Source organism: Vidua macroura, chromosome 16 (assembly GCF_024509145.1).
Source record: "Vidua macroura isolate BioBank_ID:100142 chromosome 16, ASM2450914v1, whole genome shotgun sequence".
In the NCBI taxonomy this organism is placed as follows: Eukaryota; Metazoa; Chordata; class Aves; order Passeriformes; family Viduidae; genus Vidua; species Vidua macroura.
Genome location: NC_071586.1, coordinates 15,543,287 through 15,565,978, shown reverse-complemented (window position 1 = coordinate 15,565,978; position 22,692 = coordinate 15,543,287). Strand labels below are relative to the sequence as shown.

General features: G+C 56.4%; 1 protein-coding gene across 1 annotated transcript; it reads right to left on the bottom strand.

Annotated features, from left to right (window-relative positions):
* Positions 1–4: 4 nt before the first annotated feature.
* On the bottom strand, positions 5–22,400 carry SYNGR3 (synaptogyrin 3). The gene is made up of 4 exons (XM_053991766.1): positions 22,297–22,400; positions 11,525–11,765; positions 6,659–6,801; positions 5–4,194 (listed from the first exon to the last, which is right to left on the bottom strand). The coding sequence occupies exons 1-4, from the start codon at positions 22,393–22,395 to the stop codon at positions 3,985–3,987; spliced, it is 693 nt and encodes a 230-aa protein (XP_053847741.1). The 5' UTR covers positions 22,396–22,400; the 3' UTR covers positions 5–3,984.
* Between the last annotated feature and the right edge of the window lie 292 nt (positions 22,401–22,692).

Here is a 22,692-nt window from a genome sequence, read left to right as displayed (position 1 = left end):
CAGATTGTTCTCTCAAAAGATATTTTTATATATATAATATATACAAAATTGTAAACATTTTTAACTTATTTCCATACACAGTCCACTTTATACTACACTGCACAGAGGTTAGTGACAACTGCAACTCCTGGAAGCGTCTGCTTGGACAGAGGTATTGGCAAAGAAACTGAACTTCCCAACCCTCAGGTGGGAGCTGTTGGAGATTAAAACTCTGAAAGGAGCTGAGGTTTGAATGTGTATTGCAACAAAATCCAGGCAGCTGAACTGGGGCTTCAAGTTGAGGCAGTGAGGGCTGGGCCTGAGCCTCACTGAGGGGGAGAGGGGTTTGTGACACACGCAGGGGCAAAATGCAACTGAGAACGGGACCAGAGGGAACCAGAGGGAACCAGAGCCACCTGCTTGGGGACAGCACGGGCTGGGAGGGGTCTGTGAAACACACAGCAGTTTTTATTGAGAGAAATACCCACTGCAAGGGATAATGATGGGATTTCCTAAGGAACAGAGGCAGGAGCCAGCCCTGCGCCGTGGGGGCTGGCACTGGGAGGGAAGGTACAGAACAGCCCTGGCAGGGACTGATGGGCAGGGGCACAGGAATGCTGCGGGTGTCACTCGTTGTTGTGGCATGAACTGATGGGAATCTCATCCCAGCGTCCAGCCACAAGAGCAGTGAGATCCCAAGTGCTGTCCTGTAAAGGGAGGGGTTTGCTTTCCAGCCCCTGACACAGAGCAGGTAATGCAGGGGGGAGAATATTTTCTATCGAACATCACAAAGCTTCCACCTTTGCTGGGAACAGCTTGAAATGTTGGCAAAAATTCCAAATCTTTAAATGTGCTTGAATTGCACAGTGCATGATGTGGTTACCTCGGCGCTGAGGAGCAGTGGTGGTGGGACAGAGCCTCCTGGAGCAGGAGGATGGCTGGGGCAGAATGCAGCCCCAGGAAAGGCAGAATGCTGTAATTCTGCTCTTTACACCCAAATTTAGTGCTAACACTGTGCAGAAGCTTTTGGGCTGGGCTGAGCACAGCTGAGCCCTCTGTGAGCTCGAGGTGCTGCTGACCTCTGGGGAGAACAGAGGGCTACAAACAGCTTGTGAGGGTGGCAGAGCCCTGGCACGCTCAGGACAATCCTGGCATGCTTTTGGGACAATTTTGGGACAGCCCTGGCATCCTCTTAGGATGTGGCCTGGGTGGTTACAAGGGGGTGAGTGCTGCTGTAAACACAGCTGGGAGAAAAAGAGGAAAAAAGAGGAAAAGTGATGTTCCAAATCCCTGAACCCCCAGCACCCCTAAGTTACTGCAGCCGTGGCTCTGGTTCTCCAGCCAGGGCCCCCCCGGGGTGTGTTTGGTGCCAGCCCCACCTGCACACCCTGCTCTGCCTGAGGGGCACACCGAGGGGCTGCCACAGCCACCGCAGGGCACCGGTGACACCCGGCACTGTGGGGACACCGGGGGGGCTCCCAAAGGCTTCGGGGCAGGATTCCAGGCACGGGTGTCACCCAGGGCTCCACCAACAAAGCCCCAGACGGGGCTGTTTGAGGCAGGCTGAGGTGGGTGGAGGCTTTCACCACGGCCAGGGAGTTTGGGGTTGTCCCATCCTGCCTGGTGACGTGGCCTTGGCACGGCCACATGGGACACCAGCCCAGTGCTATTCCCTGGAAAAACGCTCCAGCTGTGGCTCCTGCCTGTCCCAGCTGCCCGTCCCAGTGCCACCCCAGCAGGGGTGCCAGCCCTGCACTGCCTGGCACCGGCACTTTGGGTGCAGAGGATCAGGGCTCAGCTCCCTCCAGGTGCCTGTTGGGTGATGAGGCTGGACAGGTTAGTTATTCCCAGCTCTGGTTTAATCCAGGAGCATCCCCTGTGCTGCCAGGAACAGCCCTTCCTCCTGCTCCCTGCCCAGCACAGCAGCCTCCTGCAAGGAAAAGGCAGCCCTGGGAAGCTGAAGCAACCCTCGGGAAGCACCAGGAATTGTGCTGGCCTCGTCCCCGTGTCCCTGCTGCTGCTCCAGAGGTCAGAGCGTGGTGGGATGTGCGTGTGGGGGCAAAGAAAGGCAATGCAGGCCTCGGGGGGGACATTCAGAGCGTGTAATATTCAGCACGGGGGGCACACGGGGCAGGACGTGTCCCGCAGGCAGACACAGCTTTAGCTCTTTACGGTTACACGGAAACTCTGGAACGGTTATATTATAGTTAGAAAAAATACACTGTACCCAACGAACATTATCTCACGTACAATCAATTTAAACATTTAAATTGATTATAATTTTGCTAAAATATTAACACAAGTACTGTTTGTGCTGCTAAAGTTTCAGTGTTCCCTCTAAGGAAAATATTGCTACAGTTCTACCGTACCCTGTATTAAAAGCCTCGGGTTTTTTTTTTTTTTTTTTTTCTTTCCCAGCAAAACTGACTCCACAAAACCACAGAGATCTCGGAATTCCTTGAGGCTGATACTGCACTGGGCTGGGGTGTCCGTGGTCAGGCACCTGCGAGGGGCTGGGCACAGCCAGGACCTGGAGCCAAGGCAAGGAACGCGCTTCGCCACCGGCAGCGACCTCTCGGGGTGATTGGCTGCTTAATTAGTGCATTTATCTGCCGCTCATTAATTAGCGCGCTGATCTGCGGCTCAGCAGCAGGAATGAGCTGTGGCGATGGCTGTGACCAGGACCTGTGACAGGGAGGGGACAGGGGGTGGCTATTGCTGCTCACGGGGTCGCAAGGCAGTGGTGGCTTTGCCGGCAGGAGCCCGGAGTGCCGGGAGCCTCCAGGGATGGAGCTGCCACCCACGGGGCTGGGAATTCAAGTTTCAGCTCCTCTGCTCAGCCTGGACCAGCTGCAGCACGGGCAGGGAAAGCTGGCAGCTGGCTGACAGGGACCTGCTGGATTTTACACATTCCCTCTTTTTCCTTGTTCTTTGCAGCCAAACCCCCAACCTGAGCCTCCTTCCTGGGTGCTTTTCACTGACTCTTCCCACACCATTTCCAAACAGGGGCGTGAGCCCACGCGGGATGGACTCCAATGGCCCGTGAAGCCTTTCCAGCTCCCTGCCTGAATCCCTCATTTCTGGAGGCTGCAGGGTGACACACGTGTCCCCACCCGGGGTTCTGCTGCAGCTGACAGATGGTGGCTGCTCCCAGAACAAAAATACAAGTCCAGTATTGCTCCTAATGGCCTCGGATGTCGAGTCTGAGCCCCTCACCTTGCTCCTCACCTCTCCGGGGTGAGGACGTGTCAGCGCTGCCAACCAAAAATTCCTTAGGAATTTACAAATTTCCCAGTCCCCCACGAGGAAACGGAACCACAAAGCGCCACATTCCCACCGATCACAGGCTATCCCCAGTTAGCAACCAGCTCCCGCTGGTTTCCTCTTCCAAACAGTAACTTTTTAAACCCTCAGCCAGAAGCTGTTGAAGTGTAGAAGCACTCTGGGTACTGATCCCAGCCCCGGCCTGCTGTGCCCCCTCTCTTCCTCTACACCAAGTTTGGAAACACCCGCTCGGATATTTGTTTTGCACAGCAAATATATACAAAGGAAAACAACACAGACACCCCTGATTTCCCTGTGAATTTGGCACTTTCCTGGAACGTGGACTGGAAGCTCCACAGCGGGAGCAGCCAGGGCCAGCTCTGCCCACTGCCCACCCACCCTCGATGGATTCTGTGTTAGCTCTGGAAGAACGAGATAAAAATTCCTCAGCTGCTGCTTTCTAAGAGGAAAAGGCGTCCTGGGCTTTCCCAGCAGGGCTCGGAGGGGGCATTTCCTCCTCTTCCCCGCGTGTAGGTGATGTGGTACCAACCTTCCTTCCTCCTGGCTTAGAGGGAACACTGCTTTTAGAAACCCTGGGACAGGTAAGACAAGAACCAATACCACTGTACAGAATTCACTGCACAACGAGCTAATAAAGGGACCCGGCACTGACTCGCCACGGCAAGGAAATGGGGCTTGGAGACATTTGGGAGCGGGCGGGGGTGGCACCGCCGCAGCCCCTCAGTACGCTGGCACTTGGTAACCTTTGGGGTTGGGCTCTAAGGTCTCGGTGAAGGGGGGGCTCTGGTAGGTCTCCGTGCTCTCCACGCCGCTGCCGCCGGGGTAGCCGGGGTAGGAGGCGCTGGGGTCGGTGCCGAACTGCTCGGTGGCGAACAGGGACATGTCCGTGCCCAGGCGGTACCGCTGCAGCGCCCGCAGAGCCAGCACCACCTGCGGGCAGCGAGGGACAGCGTCACACGGGGCAGGGCTGCCACCCCACAGCACCCCCGGAACCCCCCCAGGAATCCCCAGCCCCCCCAGGACCCCGCGTCCCCCCCCAGCATCCTGAGTCTCACCAGCATCACACATTCGCCCAGGACCCCATGTCCCCACAGGGTCCCTCAAACCCCCAGGACCTCCAATCTCACCAGAACCCCATGTCCACCTCAGGGTCCCCCAAACCCCCAGGACCTCCAATCCCACCAGAACCCCATGTCCACCTCAGGGTTCCCCAAACCCCCAGGACCTCCAATCCCACCAGAACCCCATGTCCACCTCAGGGTCCCCCAAACCCCCAGGACCCCCAATCCCACCAGGACCCCATGTCCACCTCAGGGTCCCCCAAACCCCCAGGACCCCCAATCCCACCAGGACCCCAAGTCCCCCCGGGACCCTGCAGCCCTCTGGAGCCCACATCCCCCCAGCACCCCACATCCCCCATCTCTCTGCAAAGCACGGAGCCCACGGCAGCACCCCACAGACTGGTGCCCCACTGCGCTGTACCCCAGAGCTAATCCAGCCCCAAAGCCCACCCCAACCCTCCAGGAACCATTTCTGAGGGGCAGGGTGACCCCCAGAGCTCTGCCTGGGGTGGGGGGCTCTGGCCATGCACATCTGGCACTGCTGGCCCAAATAAAAGCATCTGCTGTGGGGAGGGAGAGCTGCCGAGAGCCAGCCCAGGAAAATAGGTCAGTTCTGCCGAGACTCCTTCAGCCTCTTCCAGGTTGCTGGAATTGAGGCTGCAAAGGGTGGGAAATGTGGGCGGCAAAGCCGGGAGGGGCCCGCGCTCGCTCTCCTTCCAGGAGGCTTCATTAACAATTCCATTAATTGGTAAATGACGCTCTGAGGAGGCTAAAAAATGCCTGTAGAGGCCAGGAATGGCTTCCCAACCATCCTGGCCATCCTGTGGGACGGGACAGGGTGACAGCAGCGTCCCCACGGCCCGCCCGGGGCTGGGGACAGATGCTGATGGGATGGGGAACATCCCACCCACCGCCCTTGCCCAGGATGGGGCAGAGCTGGGATTAAAAGAGATTCCTTGGGACCATCACAAAGCAGGGAGCAGTTAAACCGGGGAAAAGCCTGGCGCTGCCTTTTGCCCCGCTTCTCTCAAGGCAAGATGGAATTAGGGCACATCCCGGGGCTCAGTGCCCAGGGGAAGCCGGAGGAGGGCTGGAGTGAACCCGGCCCTGCCTCTGCACACACAGCTCTGGGGCAGGAGCCCCCCGGCTGGGGTGCAGGTGAGCCCCAGGGTTTCACACAGCCCTGGCTGGAGTCCCTGTGCCCAGCTGGAGCTGAAAATGGGAGCAAGGTGGGTTTCCAAGCCCCTTCTGCAGGTGGGCAGCAGAGGGGCCAGCCTGGCGTGTCCCAGGAGGGAGCTGACGAGCCTGAGAGCTCCCAAAGTCCCCCCAGGCCACCCCATGAAGCTGCTCAGTGCAGAGATCTGCTCCTGGGGGGCTCTCTGCCTCCAACGAGGTCCTGAAATCAGGGCAGCTTGTGGCTGGCGAGACGTTTTCAACAGGAACAAAACCTCCCAGCCTCGGGAGAAAGGGGAGTGTGAAAAATGCGTATTTTATGATTGGCTCTTTGCAAATATTACATTGAATACTATATGTATTATGGAGGGTTATTTTGTAATACTGTATTAATCCTTTTTAAGTAGTGTGTTAAATATAGTTCTAGGTTATAACATAATGTTAAAATAGAAACAATGCGATGTAAGATATTTTTTTACTAGCTCAAGAAAAGGGATGAGATAATCAAGAAACTCTTTGCACAGAGATAACAGCCACAGAAAACCTGAAGAGTTACAGCCTCCTCATCAGAAAAAACAAACATTCTTCCACCTTCTCTCCGTCTTTATGGAACCACCAGGATTAAGGGGAAGAAGTTGACAAAAACCAGAAAAATTCTTAATTTGCAAGGAATTTATGCATCATGTATGAGATCTATGAATATGCAACAGGCTGTTGCTTTTAAGGGTTATTCCTTTGTTCCCAAGGCATGTTTTTGGTAGCTCAGTGCCCAAAAACATCTGGATGTCTGAAATTCTTTGCTTTTTATTGTCTCACAGTGTCCTAATCCTCACTGTCCAAATTTTTATTACTCTAATTTTATTACTGTTTTTATAACTATTTTATTACTAATAAACTTTTAAGACTAAAAAAAAAAAAACAAAAAAACAAAAAAAACCCCAAGTGATTGGCGTTTTCCCACAGGAAACCTGGAATCCCCCGGGCAGAGGAGACTGAGCTGGAGCTCCCCTGGTGAGAAACCACCAGTTCCAGGTGTGGAGAGCCCGCAGGTTCCCCAGCACGGCCCCTGGATTCACTTGTGCAAAGCCCAGCCTCCCCCAGGAGCTCGGGGCAGGTTCCAGTTCTGCTGTGCCCCCCCTCAGCCCCCGCAGAGCCCTCACCCAGATGATGATGGAGAAGAAGGAGAAGGTGATGGCCGCCCGCGCGGCGTCGGCGCCCTGCGAGAAGCCCCTGGTCAGCGTCGTCCTCTGCCACTGGTTTGCCAGGAAGCAGAAGGCTACAAACCACAGGAAGGCCAGGAAACCTGCAGGGGAACACGTCGGAACCTGAAACGCAGGCGGCTCTCACAACTCTGGGACTATAAGCCAAAGGTTGGAATCAAACCCAGGATTTGATCTGAGACCTCGGGAAAGGCTCCCGAACGGAGGTGCTGGAAGTGAGAATGTGGATTTGTGGTTTAAAGCAGAGACACGTTCAGCTAAGTGGAGGAAAGTTTAGAGTTTTACAGTGTAGTACTGTAAGTTTGTGTGTCATAACATGATTGGCTAAGAAAGCTCACACTGTAGCATGGGTCCATAAGATGAAATGTGTAAGGATTGGGTCAAAAGCATAAATCTCCTTGTTGGCAGTGTTTTGTTGGTTAAAAAATCCTTAAAAGATCTCTTGTGATCCTCTGAGCCATGCAGTGAAGATGTGAGCCGAACTCACCCTTCCTGCCTATGTAGAAGATAAGAAAAATAAATCTAATCATCATCTAAAGCAACTCAGAGGTCTCGAATTAATTCAAAATTCCCACAGGAACAGAGCTGGTCAGTGCTGCCCCTGCCCAGCACCTCTCCTTTGCTGCTGCACAAACCACCCAGCCTTCCAATAGGAACAGGAATTTCGGGAGCCGTGGCCCAAAAGGAGCTCTTTGAACACGAGAGCAGAGATGGAAGGAGCCTCTGGGGTCATCTCAGTGTGCTGCCTGCCCAAAGTTCAGTTCAGCTACGCCTCAACCTGATCTCAGTGAGCCCCAGGGACAGCACACCCTCCCTGGACGTGCTGGAGAGGGACTTTTCACAAGGGCATTGAATAACAGGACAAGGGGAAATGGCCTTAAGCTGAAGGAGGGTGGATTTAGATTGAGAAGGAATTCTTCCTTGTGAGTGTGTGGCTGCCCCTGGATCCCTGGCAGGGTCCAAGGCCAGGTTGGACAGGGCTGGGAGCAGCCTGAGGCAGTGGGAGGTGTCCCTGCCTGTGGCAGGGGTGGAATGAGGTGGATTTTAATGCCCCTTCCGACCCAAACCACTCTGTAATCCCGTGATTCCATGACACGTGAGAGCTCTGCTCATCCCTGCAGAGAATCCCCCTGGGCCTGTGGAGCTGAGCAGAGACACTCTGGTGATTATTTGATTATTCCTGCCTGGAAGCAAAGCTGGCTGAGCAAGATACGGCTGCAGCTGCCCTAATTCCATCCCCAGCCACCAGCACTGCCCAGTGCCAAGGAGCTCAGGGCACAGCCAAGGAAAAGCCAGGAGCACACAGGGCCAGCAGCAGGAGTGTTTTCCAGCTCTGGGAAGAGGAGCTGCACCATCTGGACCCTCCCATGGTGCTGTTTTCAGGGTCTCCATCATTCCTGACGTCTCAGATTCTGGGTGTCAATGCACATGTGGATGTTGGGAATGCTGAGCTGCCCAGCAGCTCCCAAGGATCATCAGCACATCAGGATGAGCAGCCAGGCTGCCAGTCCCTGTCTGACTGCAGGGTGAGCAGAACCTCCCTTTGTTCCCATTTATTCCCATTTATCTTGCCAGTTTTCCCTAAATATGCTATAAAATATAAAATATGCTGTGCCTGGGAGCATCCACACCGAGTGCTGGAGGTGCAGGGCTCAAGGCCTTTAATTCAGAATTTGCTCCTAAGTGCAGCTTAAGACACATTCCTTGTCTCCTCCTGCACGGCTGGGCCTGGGAATTCCCAACCACCAGGCCTGGCCATGGAAGGAATCCTTCCTTCACAGCTTTCATTTTCCAAATGACAGACACCTCACCAAATACAGCCAGTCCTGCCACCAAACCCACCCAAATCTCTGCATAAGCATTTTCACTTCCCTTCAGGACAGTGACTTGTTGCCAGCACTACATTTGACCTCACCCCTTGAACTCAGGGGTGTTTTCTGTTCCCCTGCTGTTACAAGGGGCCTTTCCCAGCAGCTGTTCCCTGGAATGGGAACCAGCTCCCACACCTACATTTGGACCTCAGCCATTGTTCAGAATCACCCTGGGGGTAGTTTGGAAGTTAAAAACCCCGAGGTGAAACAAAAGCAGCTCCCAAAGGTTAATTCACACTGTGGGAGCAGCAGGGTGGCTCAGGGACAAGGTTGGGGACACAGGGCTGGCACGAGGGGCACGGGGCTGGCACAAGGGACACGGGGCTGGCACAAGGGACACGGGGCTGGCACTGGTTAGGTCAGGGACAAGGTTGGGGATATGGGACTGGCACAAGGGACACGGGGCTGGCACTGGTTAGGTTGGGGACACGGGGCTGGCACGAGGGGCACGGGGCTGGCACAAGGGGCACAGGGCTGGCACAAGGGACACGGGGCTGGTACTGGTTAGGCTCAGGGACAAGGTTGGGGACACAGGGCTGGCACGAGGGACATGAGACTGGCACTGGTTATGCTCAGGGACAAGGTTGGGGACATGGGACTGGCACAAGGGACACGGGGCTGGCACAAGGGGCACGGGGCTGGCACAAGGGACACGGGGCTGGCACAAAGGACACGGGGCTGGCACAAGGGGCACGGGGCTGGCACTGGTTTGTGGAGGGGAAGTTGTTCCCGTGTGTAACACTGGACCCAGCGCAGCTCGTCCTCCCCGGCAGGACGCTGCCACTGATCCCCCGCTGCCACTGTGTCCCCAGTGCCACCCCAGCCCTGGTGGCACTCTCGGGCTGCCAGGAGTTAAGATGACATCATGCACAGCCCGGAGCCAGCACGGCTGCGCTGGGTACTGCAGCTGCCAAATCCCTCTGCAGCACCGACCTTCCCCATCCTGGAACCGTCAGCACCTGCAGCCCGGAGCGGCTGGGCTCCCCTCTGCTGCCTTCCAGGAGGTTCTGCGGGGCAGGGAGAAGCCTTTCCCCTCCAGAGCAGCTCTGGGCAGCAGGAGGGTTCCCCCCAGTGCCACGGGCAAGGCAGGTGCCGCTGCCAGTGCAGGAGATGGGGTCAGGCGTGGCCAGCTCCTCCAGGTTCGTGTTCGGAGGGGTGACACGAATTTTAAATCCCTCCGAGAGGGCTGAGCTGGCAGGGACCGGTGAGGCTGCATGTGCCAGCCCCAGCTCCAGCTGGATCAGCGGCTCCACTCCCTCCAGCACTCCGGGAAGAGGAGAGCGCCGGGAAGCACCGCGGGAGCCGGGAGATAATGATCGTTTAAGGGTCTGCAGGCAGCAGAGTGCAAACAGCGGGGAAGATGTGTTACCACCCTAATCACAGCCTGGGCTCCAGCGAACGCCTGGCTGTGGGAACAGCTGGAAGAGCAGCTGGAAGAGAAGGTTGTCCATGCTGCTTCCAGCGTAGCCCTGAAGCCCCACCTGTGCCCCAGAGCTGCCGCCCAGTTACCTCCCAGATGCATTTTAGGAAGTTCTTCCCTGTGAGGGTGGAACGGGCCCTGGCACAGGGTGCCCAGAGAAGCTGTGGCTGCCCCTGGGACCCTGGAAGAGTTTAACTGGGTTTGGAGCATCCTGGTCTAGTGGAAGGTGGAACTGAATGGGCTTTAATGTCCCTTCCAAAAAACCAGTCCAGGATCCGATGATTCTCTCATTTCTCCTCTCAGCGGATCCATCACAGGGACAAAGGAGAAAGTGGGCAGAGTGTGAGAGCAGGGCCAGCTCCCCCGTGGCTGGCAGGGAGCAGGGGCTGTCAGGATGGAGGCAGGATCCCAGCAGCCACAAGATGGATGTGATGTCCCCCCTTCCGCTGGAATCCAAGGATTTCAGGCACCGAGCCCCACGAAGGGGCTGTAAATTTTATCAAACAAGGGCTGGATGCTCCAGCAGCATGGAAATGAGCTTTGCAGCGAGGAGAGGACAGCCTGAACAACAGGCAACGCAGGGAGGTGATGATGGATGTCTTCATTTGGGACAGAGAGCCATCAGCGACCTTGCGCTGGATAAATCACCTCAGACTGCCAACAGAGCCTGGGAGAGCAGAGCAGCAGCTGCAGAGGGAGCCAGGCAGCTGCCAGGGCAGGGCAGAGCAGAGCAGGCTCCCTCCCAGCCCGGAGCACCCTGCCTGCTCCTGTCTGCAGGGATGAGCCTCAGCTCGAGGGCACAGCAGGTCCCAGGGCACCCCAGCCCCAGCTGCACAGAGCTGCTCCTGCTGTGCCCCAAAGCCGTGCACAAAGCTGCTGAAACCACCTTTTGGAGAGCCAGAGCAGGAGGTGTGGGCAGGTAAAACCCCCGTGTGGGCTCTGAGGTGTGACCACCAAGCCTCACCCCTGTGGGTGGCCTGACCAAACCTGCCTCCAGCTGCAGAGTGAGGACACAGCCACCTTCCTCAGTGCTCACTGAGCCCACGGCTGCACGGGACAGCTCCCCTGCCACCCGTGCTGTCCCCAGCCAAGGCACATGAGCCGTGTCAGGCCACGGGAGGAGCGGGCAAGACTCGAGAGAGGAGGGGCAGGGCACAGCAGGGCAGACCTGGGCAGAGCAGGGCAGGGCAGAGCAGGGCAGGGCCGGGCATGGCAGGGCAGGACAGGGCAGGGCAGGGCAGGGCAGGGCCGGGCATGGCAGGGCAGGGCAGGGCAGGGCAGGGCAGGGCAGGGCAGGGCAGGGCAGGGCATGGCAGGGCAGGGCCGGCAGGGCAGGGCAGGGCCGGGCAGAGCAGAGCAGGGCAGGGCAGGGCAGGGCAGGGTAGGACAGGGTCGGGCAGGGCAGGACAGGGCAGGGCAGGGCAGGGCAGGGCAGGGCAGGACAGGACAGGGCAGGGCAGGGCCGGCCATGGCAGGGCAGGGCAGGGCAGGGCAGGGCAGGGCCGGGCAGGGTACCTGAGAAGCCCAGGTCCAGCAGCACGGCCCGTTTGCGGTCCTTGACGCTGCTGATCTGCTGGAAGTACAGGTCCACCACGAAGAAGAAGATGCAGCCGAAGAAGGCGATGACGCCCACGGCGATGCCGTAGCTGCAGGCACTCTCATTCTCGTTGAAGATGCAGAGCAGCTCGGGGTGCTGGCTGTCCTTGTTCACGTAGCACTCGTTGACGATGGAGCCGAACACCACGATGGAGAAGATCTGCAGGAGCAAGGGGAGAGCACAGGTTGCTGCTGTTGGCATTTTTAGCTCCGTTTCCCAACAGCAGCGCCACCGGATTCAATCCCGTCCTCGCCTCCATGGCAACGTGGCATTTGTCAGACACATCCCGGCTCTCCTCTCCTTGGTGGCTCCAAACTGCACCTGGGTGTTCCTCCTCTGGGAGGTGGAACCTCCTCCTGCCTTCCAGCGCCCTGCTGGGCAGAGCAGTGTAAGAACCTGCTTCTCCAGACACGCTGAGGGGGGAAAAAACACCCAGATGGGGCAGGTGCCTGCAGAGACTTTGTGCTGTGCTGCTCGCTGCTGTCAGGCTGGGCCCACAAAGCCCCTGGTGTCCCCAGGGACAGGGGAGAGCTGAGCAGCTGAGGCAGGGAAGGGCTGGATGGCTGCTGGAGGGGACAGGGGACATGTGTGGGGAGGTGGCACAGGGGCACAGGCTGCCCTGGGAGCAGCAGGGTGATTTTTCAGCTGGCGTAGCAGGGGCTGAAAGGTGCAGCTCCTGAATGCACTACCAGTGACCTGGCTGGGCCCAAGAGGGACAGAAGGGCAGGGGCAGCTGGGGCTGGCACCGCGGGTGTCACACTCCTGTCACACCCCTGTCACACCCCTGTCACACCCCTGTCACACCCCTGCAGGTGGGGAAGGAGCCGATGGCAGCCTCAGGTGACACCATTCCCCTGCTGCACACCCAAGGAATTCCCTTATCTCCCAAAGGCAGGGGGGAGGCAGCAGGACCAGCACAATCTGCTCTGGATCCTGCTCTGGATCCTGCTCTGGGCTCTAGATCCTGCTCTGGATCCAACTCAGGACCCCACTCTGGATTCTGCTCTGGACCCCACTCTGGGCTCTGGATCCTGCTCTGAATCCCATTCTGGATCCTGCTCTATATTCTGCTCTGGATCCCATTCTGGATCCTGCTCTGTATTCTGCTCTGGATCCCATTCTGGATTCTGCTCTGGATCCCATTCTGGATTCTGCTCTGGATTCTGCTCTGGACCCCACTCTGGGCTCTGGATCCTGCTCTGGATCCCTGGGAAGGGGCCGTGAGCAGGGAGGGGAGCAGGCAGTGCAGGCACATCTCCCTCCCACTGGGAAGCTCTGATCTCCCCCGTGCCAGCACCAGCAGCCCTGCTGGCTCCCTGCTGGCTCCCTGCTGGCTCCCTGCTGGCTCCCTGCTGGCTCCTGGGACACAGCTGGACACCAGGCATGCAGAGCAGGGATAAGAGGCTCCTCCAGCTCTCCCAGGAACAGCTGGGGACAGGAACAGGGCACGATTGGTCCCCCTGCACCTGCACGACGAGGCAGGGACAGGTGACACGGAGGTAGCACTGGATGAAGCCCAGCTGGTGGCTCACAGTCACCTGTGTCACCTCCTGCAGCTCCCAGGGACACAGAGCAGGGGAAATGGAGCAGAACCCACGGTGGGCAAACACCCCCAAGGTCCAGCCACTCTTTAACACAACACTGGGACAGACCTTCTCCTCCTCCTCCTCTGGGAGCTCACCCACGGCCTGGGGCCCTGTCCCACATCCATCCCTGGCTCAGGTCAGCCCTGAGCACCAGCCATGAGCTCAGGGGCCACCCAAGTCACCCTGCGGCACCTGCACCCTGTTCCTCGCTGGTGCTGTGCTTGGGGAGCATCATCACCATCATATCATCATCATCATATCATCATCATCATCACCATCATATCATCATCATCATCATCATCATCATCATCACCATCATATCATCATCATCATCATCATCATCATCATCATCACCATCATGACCATCATGACCATCATATCATCATCATCATCACCATCATCATCATCATCATCATCATCATCACCATCATCACCATCATCATCATCATATCATCATCATCATCATCATCACCATCATCATCATCATCATCATCATATCATCATCATCACCATCATCACCATCATATCATCATCATCATCATCATCATTATTATCATCATCACATCATCATCATCATCATCATCATATCATCATCATCATCACCATCATCATCATCATCATCATCATATCATCATCATCATCATCATATCATCATCATCACCATCATCACCATCATATCATCATCATCATCATCATCATCATTGCCATCACCACCATCATCATCATAATCATCACCATTGCTGTCATCATCACCATCATCCCTATCAGTATCCTCATCACCATCATCATCATCATTATCAGCAGCAGCAGCACAGCATCATCATCATCACCACCACCAATCACCATCCTCATCACCATCCTCATCATCATCACCACCATCAATCACCATCCTCATCACCATCCTCATCATCATCACCACCACCAATCACCATCCTCATCACCATCCTCATCATCATCACCACCATCGATCACCATCCTCATCACCATCACCATCCCTAACCCCACCACCATTATCCCCATCATCACCACCATCATCATCCCCACCATCCTCATCCTCACCATCCTCATCCTCACCATGCCCACGCTCAGCTCACGACAGGAGGGGCTGTGTGTAAGGAAGAAACAACAACAAGCAGCACTAATCGTTTTCCCGGGGCTTTGGCAGCAGCTGTAACATCAGCAGTTGTAAAAATCTGCTCATAAATAATGCAAAATTGTTATTTACCATCAGAAATAGCAGCAGCATTTATGAAACAGGCCTGGGGAAGAAGTAATGTGATTCTGGAAAACATGAATAATTGAGGACCTCTGATTCCACGCAATTACTTCTCTGGCAGGCCAGCAAACTTGAACTCAGCTTCTCCGAGGAGTTCCACTCAGTCCTCAGGGATGAACAACCTTCCCCAAGCTGCTGGGAGCCCAGAGCTTTGGTGGGTGTTGCCCTGGTTTTTAAAAGTGGTAACTTTTCTTTTCTAGTTCTTTTGAAAGTTTTAAAGTTCTCATAAAACTTCTTTAGTGTTCTGATAACGTTTACATAGTTGAGAGTCAGAGTTCCCACACAATTTCATGTATAAATAGAATAGTTTTCATATTTCCCTGTGGGTGTAGAGAAATGACTGATTGATCTTTGGACCAGTGTGGTTAAAGAAGTGATAATTCCACCCTCCAATCCACAGTCACCTTTGGAATTCTATAAACACCAGATGTTTGAATAAAATTTGCTCTTTTTCTCTTTTGAACTTCCCAAGCTTCTGTGCACCCATTTTGTGTCCAATAGGGACAGGTGGGGAGGGAGAGCTCCCATAAATTAAATACAATTAAGGATGTCACAGCACAGGTGTGTGGTGCTTCCACCAGCTTTGCACACCTGGGGCTGTCAATGTCGATTTAAAAAAAAAAAAAAAAAAGTTTTATCACTTAACTTCCAATTCCAAAGAATTTTGGAAAGCAGAGCATCCTTCCTGCTGCCAGACAACCCAAGTGGCTCAAACCATGAGGGCCCCACAAGCACATTTCAGTGCACAAAACACAGGACACGCAGCTTTTCCTTGGGAGGCCAGAGGAGCAACGAATTCCAAGTGCACACATTTAACAGCTGAGCTCAAAACATCAGCACTGCCTGGAATATTCCTGTCAAAACGTGCCTTTCCATGGGTTACCCCTCCCTCACCCCAGGATTGTGATGTTATGGTTTTTCTTAAAAAGCCCACTGGTGCTGGTGAAACATTCTAATGAGAATAAATTTGGTGTTGTCTTTCTAAGTATAGATGTAAAAATGGTTTTATTTTAGGAAAACGTGGGTAGATGAAATAAATGTGGGCAGGGAAATAAACCCCCCGTGTTTTTTGAAGTTCCCACAGAACAAGTGCATTTTCCCAATCACCTTCACAACCCACAGTGGCTCAAAGCCCCAGCCAGCTCATCAGAGACTTGGAAGAGAAAATACAAGGTCAGATTTTGCACTGCTAGAGAGGTTTGGTGAGCCTGAGCAGCATCTCAGAGGATTTGCACAGGAGCCTTCACAGGACACTCCATTTTCCAGCTGAACAACCCAGCGCCACCAGCAACAAATTCTGCTTTTCCTGGCTGAACTGGTGCGAGGCACAGTAAGAAAACTGGATTCTCCCCAGCCAGCCCGGTGGGAAATTGCATTTTCCATCCTTGCATCCTGCCAAAGCTGCCACGGGGATGTGCTGGCAGCTCTGGGGCTCCTGGTGTGGGGGTTCCTGAGTGCTGGGAGCCCCAGCTCCATGAGTGCTGCCCTGCCTGTGGCTGCAGGGCAATGGGAAGAGGAAAGCTCTCCTCTCCCATCCTTCCCATCCAGAGCTGCACCTCAGCACACAAAGGAGCCTCAGTCCCACCCTGCAGGGAGCACAACACAGGCCAGGAGCCCTCAGAGCCACGGGGACGTGGAGGGGCTGCTCGGGCAAAGGGAGCTGGGCTTGCACCACAGCAGGGAGGAACTGGGGCCTCTCTTGTTGGTGAAAGCCAGCAGCCCAGTTCCCCCAGTTTAAAGTTTGCTTCCAAGCAAGAAGAGACAACTCTCCAGGCCAGGCAGCATTTCTGTGACACAGGACAGTGGGACAGGACAGTGGGACAGGATAATGGGACAGGACAGTGGGGCAGGACAGTGGGGCAGGATAATGGGACAGGACAGTGGGGCAGGACAGTGGGGCAGGACAGTGGGGCAGGATAATGGGGCAGGATAATGGGACAGGACAGTGGGGCAGGACAGTGGGGCAGGACAGTGGGGCAGGACAGTGGGACAGGACAGTGGGACAGGATAATGGGACAGGACAGTGGGGCAGGATAATGGGGCAGGATAATGGGACAGGACAGTGGGACAGGACAGTGGGGCAGGACAATGGGACAGGACAGTGGGACAGGACAGTGGGGCAGTCTCTCTGCTCAGAGGGTGGCGAGGTCCTGGTGCAAGGTGTTCAGAGAAGCTGTGGCTGCTCCATCCCTGGGAGGGTCCCAGGCCAGGCTGGACAGGGCTTGGAGCGCCCTGGGACAGTGGAAGGTGTCCCTGCCTGTTGGAACCCAAGGTGTCCCTCAGACACTCTTGGATGTTCCGGGTCCAGGGCAGAAGCCTCTGAGACCCTGGCAGGCAGCTGGAAACCCCTGTGGTTTTGAATTTGACCCATGGAACAATTTACCAACTTTGCAGGAAGAACAAGAAATCACAAAAGTTTAGATATTATAATAGAAGTAGCCACAAAGTGAAAGGAAGGATTTTTGAGTGCTGTACAGGGGGGTTTTAGGCCTTGTACAGAGGGGTCTGAGTTTTGTACATGGGGGTCAAAAGTTCTAAGATGGAGGGATTTGGGCCTGCCCTGTCCTCCTTCTTTCTCCTTCCTAACCCCCATGTTCTTGGTGATGTTGGCACTCACAGATTGGTTTAGAGTAGAAAGTCACTGTTCAATATAGGTAATAGGCACTGGGGAAAAACTATAAACATTTAATAGGTAATGTGTGATATAAAAGATGGCACCAGCCCCTTGGGTGAGGGAGATTGAGAGAGACACAGAGGGAGAAGGAGTCAGGGAGAATGTCAGGGAGTCTGTGTGTCTTGAGATAACATGAAATAAACTGCCTTGAGACCAGATGACTGAAGACTACTGAGTGTTTCTTTGAAGGCACGGGTTGGAGGAGAGACTTTATCACCACCCGGGGTCACCCCAATCTGGGGGTGATTCTGGCACCTGCCCATGGCAGGGGGTGGCACAGGATGGGTTTTAAGGCTCCTTCCAACCCAAACCATTCCAGGATTCTGTAGTTCTGCTGGACCCGCCAGGCCCTCGCAGGGAGCATCACCCTGATGTGCCCAGGCGGAGACACCTTGCAGGTGTGGATAAAGCTGGAGCTGTGCCTGCCCTCCCTCCACCACATTTTTGCCATCTGGAGGATGCTGGCTGGCCAGGCTGCCTGCCTTTCTTCTGGAGTTGTGCTCTGCAGATCCCCCTTCCCTGCTGAAGCTCCAGCAGCCTGGACCCCAGCACACACACACATTTTTCCTCCCCGCTGCCTTCAGCTTTCTGCAGCCCATCCCCTAAAACGTGCTCCAGGAGACCTCGCAGCCTGAGCAGAGCCAGGCAAGGAAAACAAGAAGCAAATAAGAGAGGAGAGCAGGAGCTGAGCGCTTCGGTGCGAGCTGTCAGCCATTTTAAGGTGAGATGTTTGCACTGCCGAGGAGCTGCACTTGCATTTGGGACCTATAAAAAACACCAGCAGAAGGTGTGGGGTTGTAGGAGCCTGCAGAACCCGGCTTGGATTACACACACATTAATGTCAGCATGGAGGAGATGCAAGGCACGAGGAAAACCAGCCCAGAGCTCGTTTCCTCTGCCGTGGCTCCTGACCAGCAGTGCTGGGCACAAGCCACGGGTGCAGAGAGCCAGGCCAAGCTCTGGTGATCCCTCACTCCCTCCCTGCTCAGCTCCCTGCCCTCCTGGAGCCCAGCGACAAAGGAGGGACCACCAAACGAGAAGGGAAAAACAATCCAGGTCACATTAGCACAGGCCAAATCCTGCTTAGCACCGAGCGCTCCCCTAAGCCCCTCTAAGCCCTGTGCTGTGCACGGGTCTGGCGCAGATCCCCCGCTCGGGGACCCTTGGCACGGGGGGACAATCAGCCCCCCAGCTCCCTCCCCAGTTTATCTTTACAGCTGCCAGCCACAGGGAAGTTTCCAGCACTGATCTGCACCATTTCTTGGAGGCTGTGAAGCCCAAAGCTCTGCCAGATCTCCCAGGGGAGCGCGGAGACGAGCACGAAGGGAAGGCCTGCTGTGGTTTCTGGCACAGAGAGAGGTGGGATGATGCTGGCTGTAATAGGTTTAGGGCCACGGCCACCAGGCTAATCAGCTTGGGAGGATGTCCACTGACTGATTTTTTCCTGAATTACTTTTTCTGATGTGGTAAGAGATGCTGGCTGAGACACAGCGTTCATTCAAGGCTCCTAATCTCGTCCTGCAATCTGAGCACATGGCACACCAGCAGTGCTTGAAACCAGAGATGACAGGAGCATGACAATTCAGAACCATTTTAAGCTCAGATGCAGCAAAGCTCCCCGATAATTCCATTACCAAAATGATAAATTTAAGTTCTGCCTTTAATGCATAGCCTGCAGAAAGAGAAAATTAAGGCAGAAATCTGATGACCCTTCTGAAAAGTGGTCAGGAGCAAAGTCTGAGGCAGCTCAGATCACACTAATGACTCTGAGCATTGCTGGGGGCTCCTGGAGAGCCAGAGCAGCCTTGGAGCTCTTCCCTAAGAGCCCTGAGTGCTCGGGAGCCAGTGAAACCCCTGAGGAGCCATCCAGAGCCAATTCCCTGCACTGCTGCTGAGCTCGGAGGCAGAGAGATGGGATGGGATGGGATGAGATGAGATGGGATGGGATGAGATGAGATGGGATGGGATGGGATGGGATGGGATGGGATGGGATGGGATGAGATGAGATGGGATGGGATGGGATGGGATGGGATGGGATGGATGAGGGTGCACTGATGCGACCCGGCACTGCACTTCTGCTGCTGCTCTGCATGAAATCACAGGAATTGCTGAAAAGGTTTACCAGAATATTCTCCAAAACTGCTTTAAAAAGCCAAACCTAAGGGTATGTTAAATGAACAATTGCCCTGTGAAGCTGAGTGGCCACTTGAAAAGTCTGGCTGGCACGGGCAGTCACAGAGAAAGGAGCTCATGATTGTGCAGGCACTCGTCATGAATATCGACTCTGTCTGGCTGTGCAAAAAATGTCTCAAAAGGAAACCACAAGAGAGATCACATCTTCATCTGACAAACTGCATCAGACAGAGAGGGAAGAGATGAATGAGGAACTGTTAAATGGTTCTTTCCAGCTTTTGATTTTACAGCTCAAGCCAGGAGTGGTGTTTTTCCCCCTCAGATACTCCGAATTACTCTCTCAGGGGGAGGCAGAACCAGGAATCCCCTTTGGGCACCGCTGACATTTGGGGGTTTCTGTGTGGGTCACCGTTCACCTGCCAGTCCCTCACAGGCCTGCCTGCCAGCACAAGGTCCCCCAGGCAGGCACTGGAGTCCCAAAAGGGAACTGGACCTTCCTTTGGTGCTGGGAAGCCCCAGCAGCGGCCACCAGCCAGATCAGCACGAGTCACCCACCTCAGGCACCCCAAATCCCTGTGGGATTTCTCCATCACCCCCACCCACAGCAGCCCATCCTGGCAGCTCTTGCTTTGCCCAAGAGCAGCTGACATCAGACACAGAGCAAGGCTCCTGTCTGTGCCGTGGGATCCGCCTGCTCCGGTTAACCCCGGTACAAAGCTGCGCCACCGAGGCACAGGAAGGAAAACCACGTGCAAAAGCCCACCCCAAAGCCTGACCTCGGCCCAGGGCTAGCTCAACAACCACCCAGGGCTGTTTTGTGCTGGCACAGGCAGCTCATCCCCCCTGGGACAGCCGGCAGGGAAGCCTGGCGAGGCTCTGTTGGCTTTGGCGGTCAGGGAGTGGCACGGTGGGCATCGGCTCGAGCTCCTGCCCGGCCACCAGCACGGATGTCACCACGTGCCACAGCACTGCCACTCACCCAGGACAGCAGCCAGGAAGGCAGCAGAGACCCCAGCAAAGCCTTTGGCTGCCTCCCCCACCCAATCTCTCCATGCTGGCACAGGTTTGGCCTGGAAGCCAGGCACGAGGCACAGCAGCAGGAAGGGAATGATGTGACTGCAGCCCCAGCTCGCACTGGACAGGAGCCACAAATGCTGAACTGGTTTAAGACACGGGGAACTGGGCTGAGACAACCAAAGTGGGGCTCTGAACCCCCAGGCTGGAGCAGGGATGAACCCTGACAGATCTACCAGGGAGTGTGAGACCTGGGAAAAGGGCTCCAAAGGGCTCCCAGCCCAGCCCCCAGCCCACTGAAAAGAGCAAAAAACTCCCTTTTTGCTCAGTGGGCTTTGGCCAACTCTGAATGTTACAAACATTTATTGGATAGCAGCATGCTCAGCCCAGTTTGTCCACACTGGTGGCCCTGCACTTGTCTGAAGTTAAGCTGATGCATTTCTGTAGTTGTAAGCACTCGTTTGTCACTGATTCCCTGGGAACACAGAGCCAGGAAGGGAGGGGCTTCACCACTGAATAAACCAGTGAATATATACAGGAATATTTCCTAAGGCTGGGCTTTTTATTTTGTACCTACATTCCAAACTCTGGCTCAGCAGTGTCCAATCCCCTCCATCCAACAAGGGTGGGGAGCCCTCTGCATGCAAGGTGACACATTTATTTTAGGAGGGGCTGAACTCACCAGCACTGGGGCAGATTTATTTAACTGTACCCAAACCCTACACCACTGCCAGCAGTTTGCCATTGCCACCCAAGGAGGAGGATCCAGACCAAGTTTTCTTCTAGGAAACAACTGCTGCCTGTGCCTCAACCCTTCCCAAAATGCCCCTTCCACACCAGGCTGGATGCCCCAGATCCATCCCTGGCCCCGTTTTTCCCCAGCAATGGAGTCGTGGGCCTTCTCCAAGCCCTGGGAAGGACACCAGCTCCCGTCAGCCACACACTGCAGCGTGTGGTTTAACTCTGAGCATGTGACTGCAGCTGGAATTGCTCATGTGCTGCCCGTTGTGCTGCTCGGGGCCTCTCCCAGGGCACCCCAGGCTGGAGAGCCCCCATGGAGCCAGCAGCTGTGCCAGCTGGGGCTGCACCTCCTCAGCACAGCTTTGTGAGCTCCCTGCCTCACTGAGCGCTGCCACAGTGTCACAGAGCCAGCACAGGTGTGGCACGGGCGAGGACGAGCCCCAGGCTCATCCACAGCCCCCAGCCAAGCACTGGAGGCAGGTGAGAGCCGGGCAGATCTTCCCACAGCGGGGTTTTTGGGAAGGACCTGGCATTCCTGACCTCCCAAGGCCCTGCACACCTGCAGATCTCAGCAGAAAGCCAGGCTGGGGGAGGCAAATTAGGGACTGTCCTTAGCCCTGGGCATCGGGGCACCACGGCCCCAGGGGCACCCTGGCACAGCGCCCTGGGCACGGACCACCAAAGCCTTCCCTGAGCCCTGCAGAGCCCATTCCACCTCCTGCTCCACGGCGGGAATTCACAGATGGGAAACGTCCGACAAACATGACATCCTCTCAGCAGCACGGGGGAGCTGGGCAGGGCTGGCTCCCGGATTTCTGTCACACACACGCATGCACGGAGCGTGGAAGGCAGGAAAATGTCCTCTGCCTCCTGCTCCGAGCCCCGTCCTCCAGCGCCGCTCACGAGAGGGGCAGCGGCGCATCCCGCCGCCGCTCCCGGCCCTATTTCCCGAGGAAACTCCCTGCCAGCTCCCCCGGGAGCCGGCACTGCCCGCGGGGCTGGGCAGCGCCCGCCGCACCGGCAGCGCACCGAGCACCGGCACCGGCACCGGCAGCGCACCGACACCGGGAACGATGCACCTGCTGCGGGCACGATGCACTTGAGCTGCCCATCGCCTCGACACTGCCCATCGCCTCGACATGCCCGTCGCCTCGACATGCCCATCGCCCGGGCACTGCCCATCGCCCGGGCACTGCCCGCCGCGCCGGGCGCTGTCCCCGCACCGCCGCTGCCCAGCCCCGCGCCCCCGCGGCCGTTCCGCCTTACCCAGGTGGTCACCCGGAGGAGGGTCTGCGGCTGCTTGAGGAAATCCACGGGGTCGATGGCCCCCCCGGCCCGGCCCGCTCCGAAGGACGCTCCTTCCATCTTCCCCCGCGCCCGCTCCGCGCCCAGCCGAGCCCCGCCGCGCGCGCCCCGCGCCGGCCGCGCGCCCGCCCCCCCCCCCCCCCGCGCCCCTCCCTCGTGGGCTCGTCCGCAGCGCCGCGTGCGGGCGGCGGGAGGAACCACCCGGCGGGTGGGGGGGGTGGGGGGGGAATAGGGGGTGGTGGGGCACGGGCAGGTGCGCGCGGCCGGCGCGGGGCGCGCTCCCGGCGCTGCGAGCCCGAGCTGCGCCCCCGACACCGGGATGGGGCTCCGGGCACTGTGACAGTGGGACGGGCACTG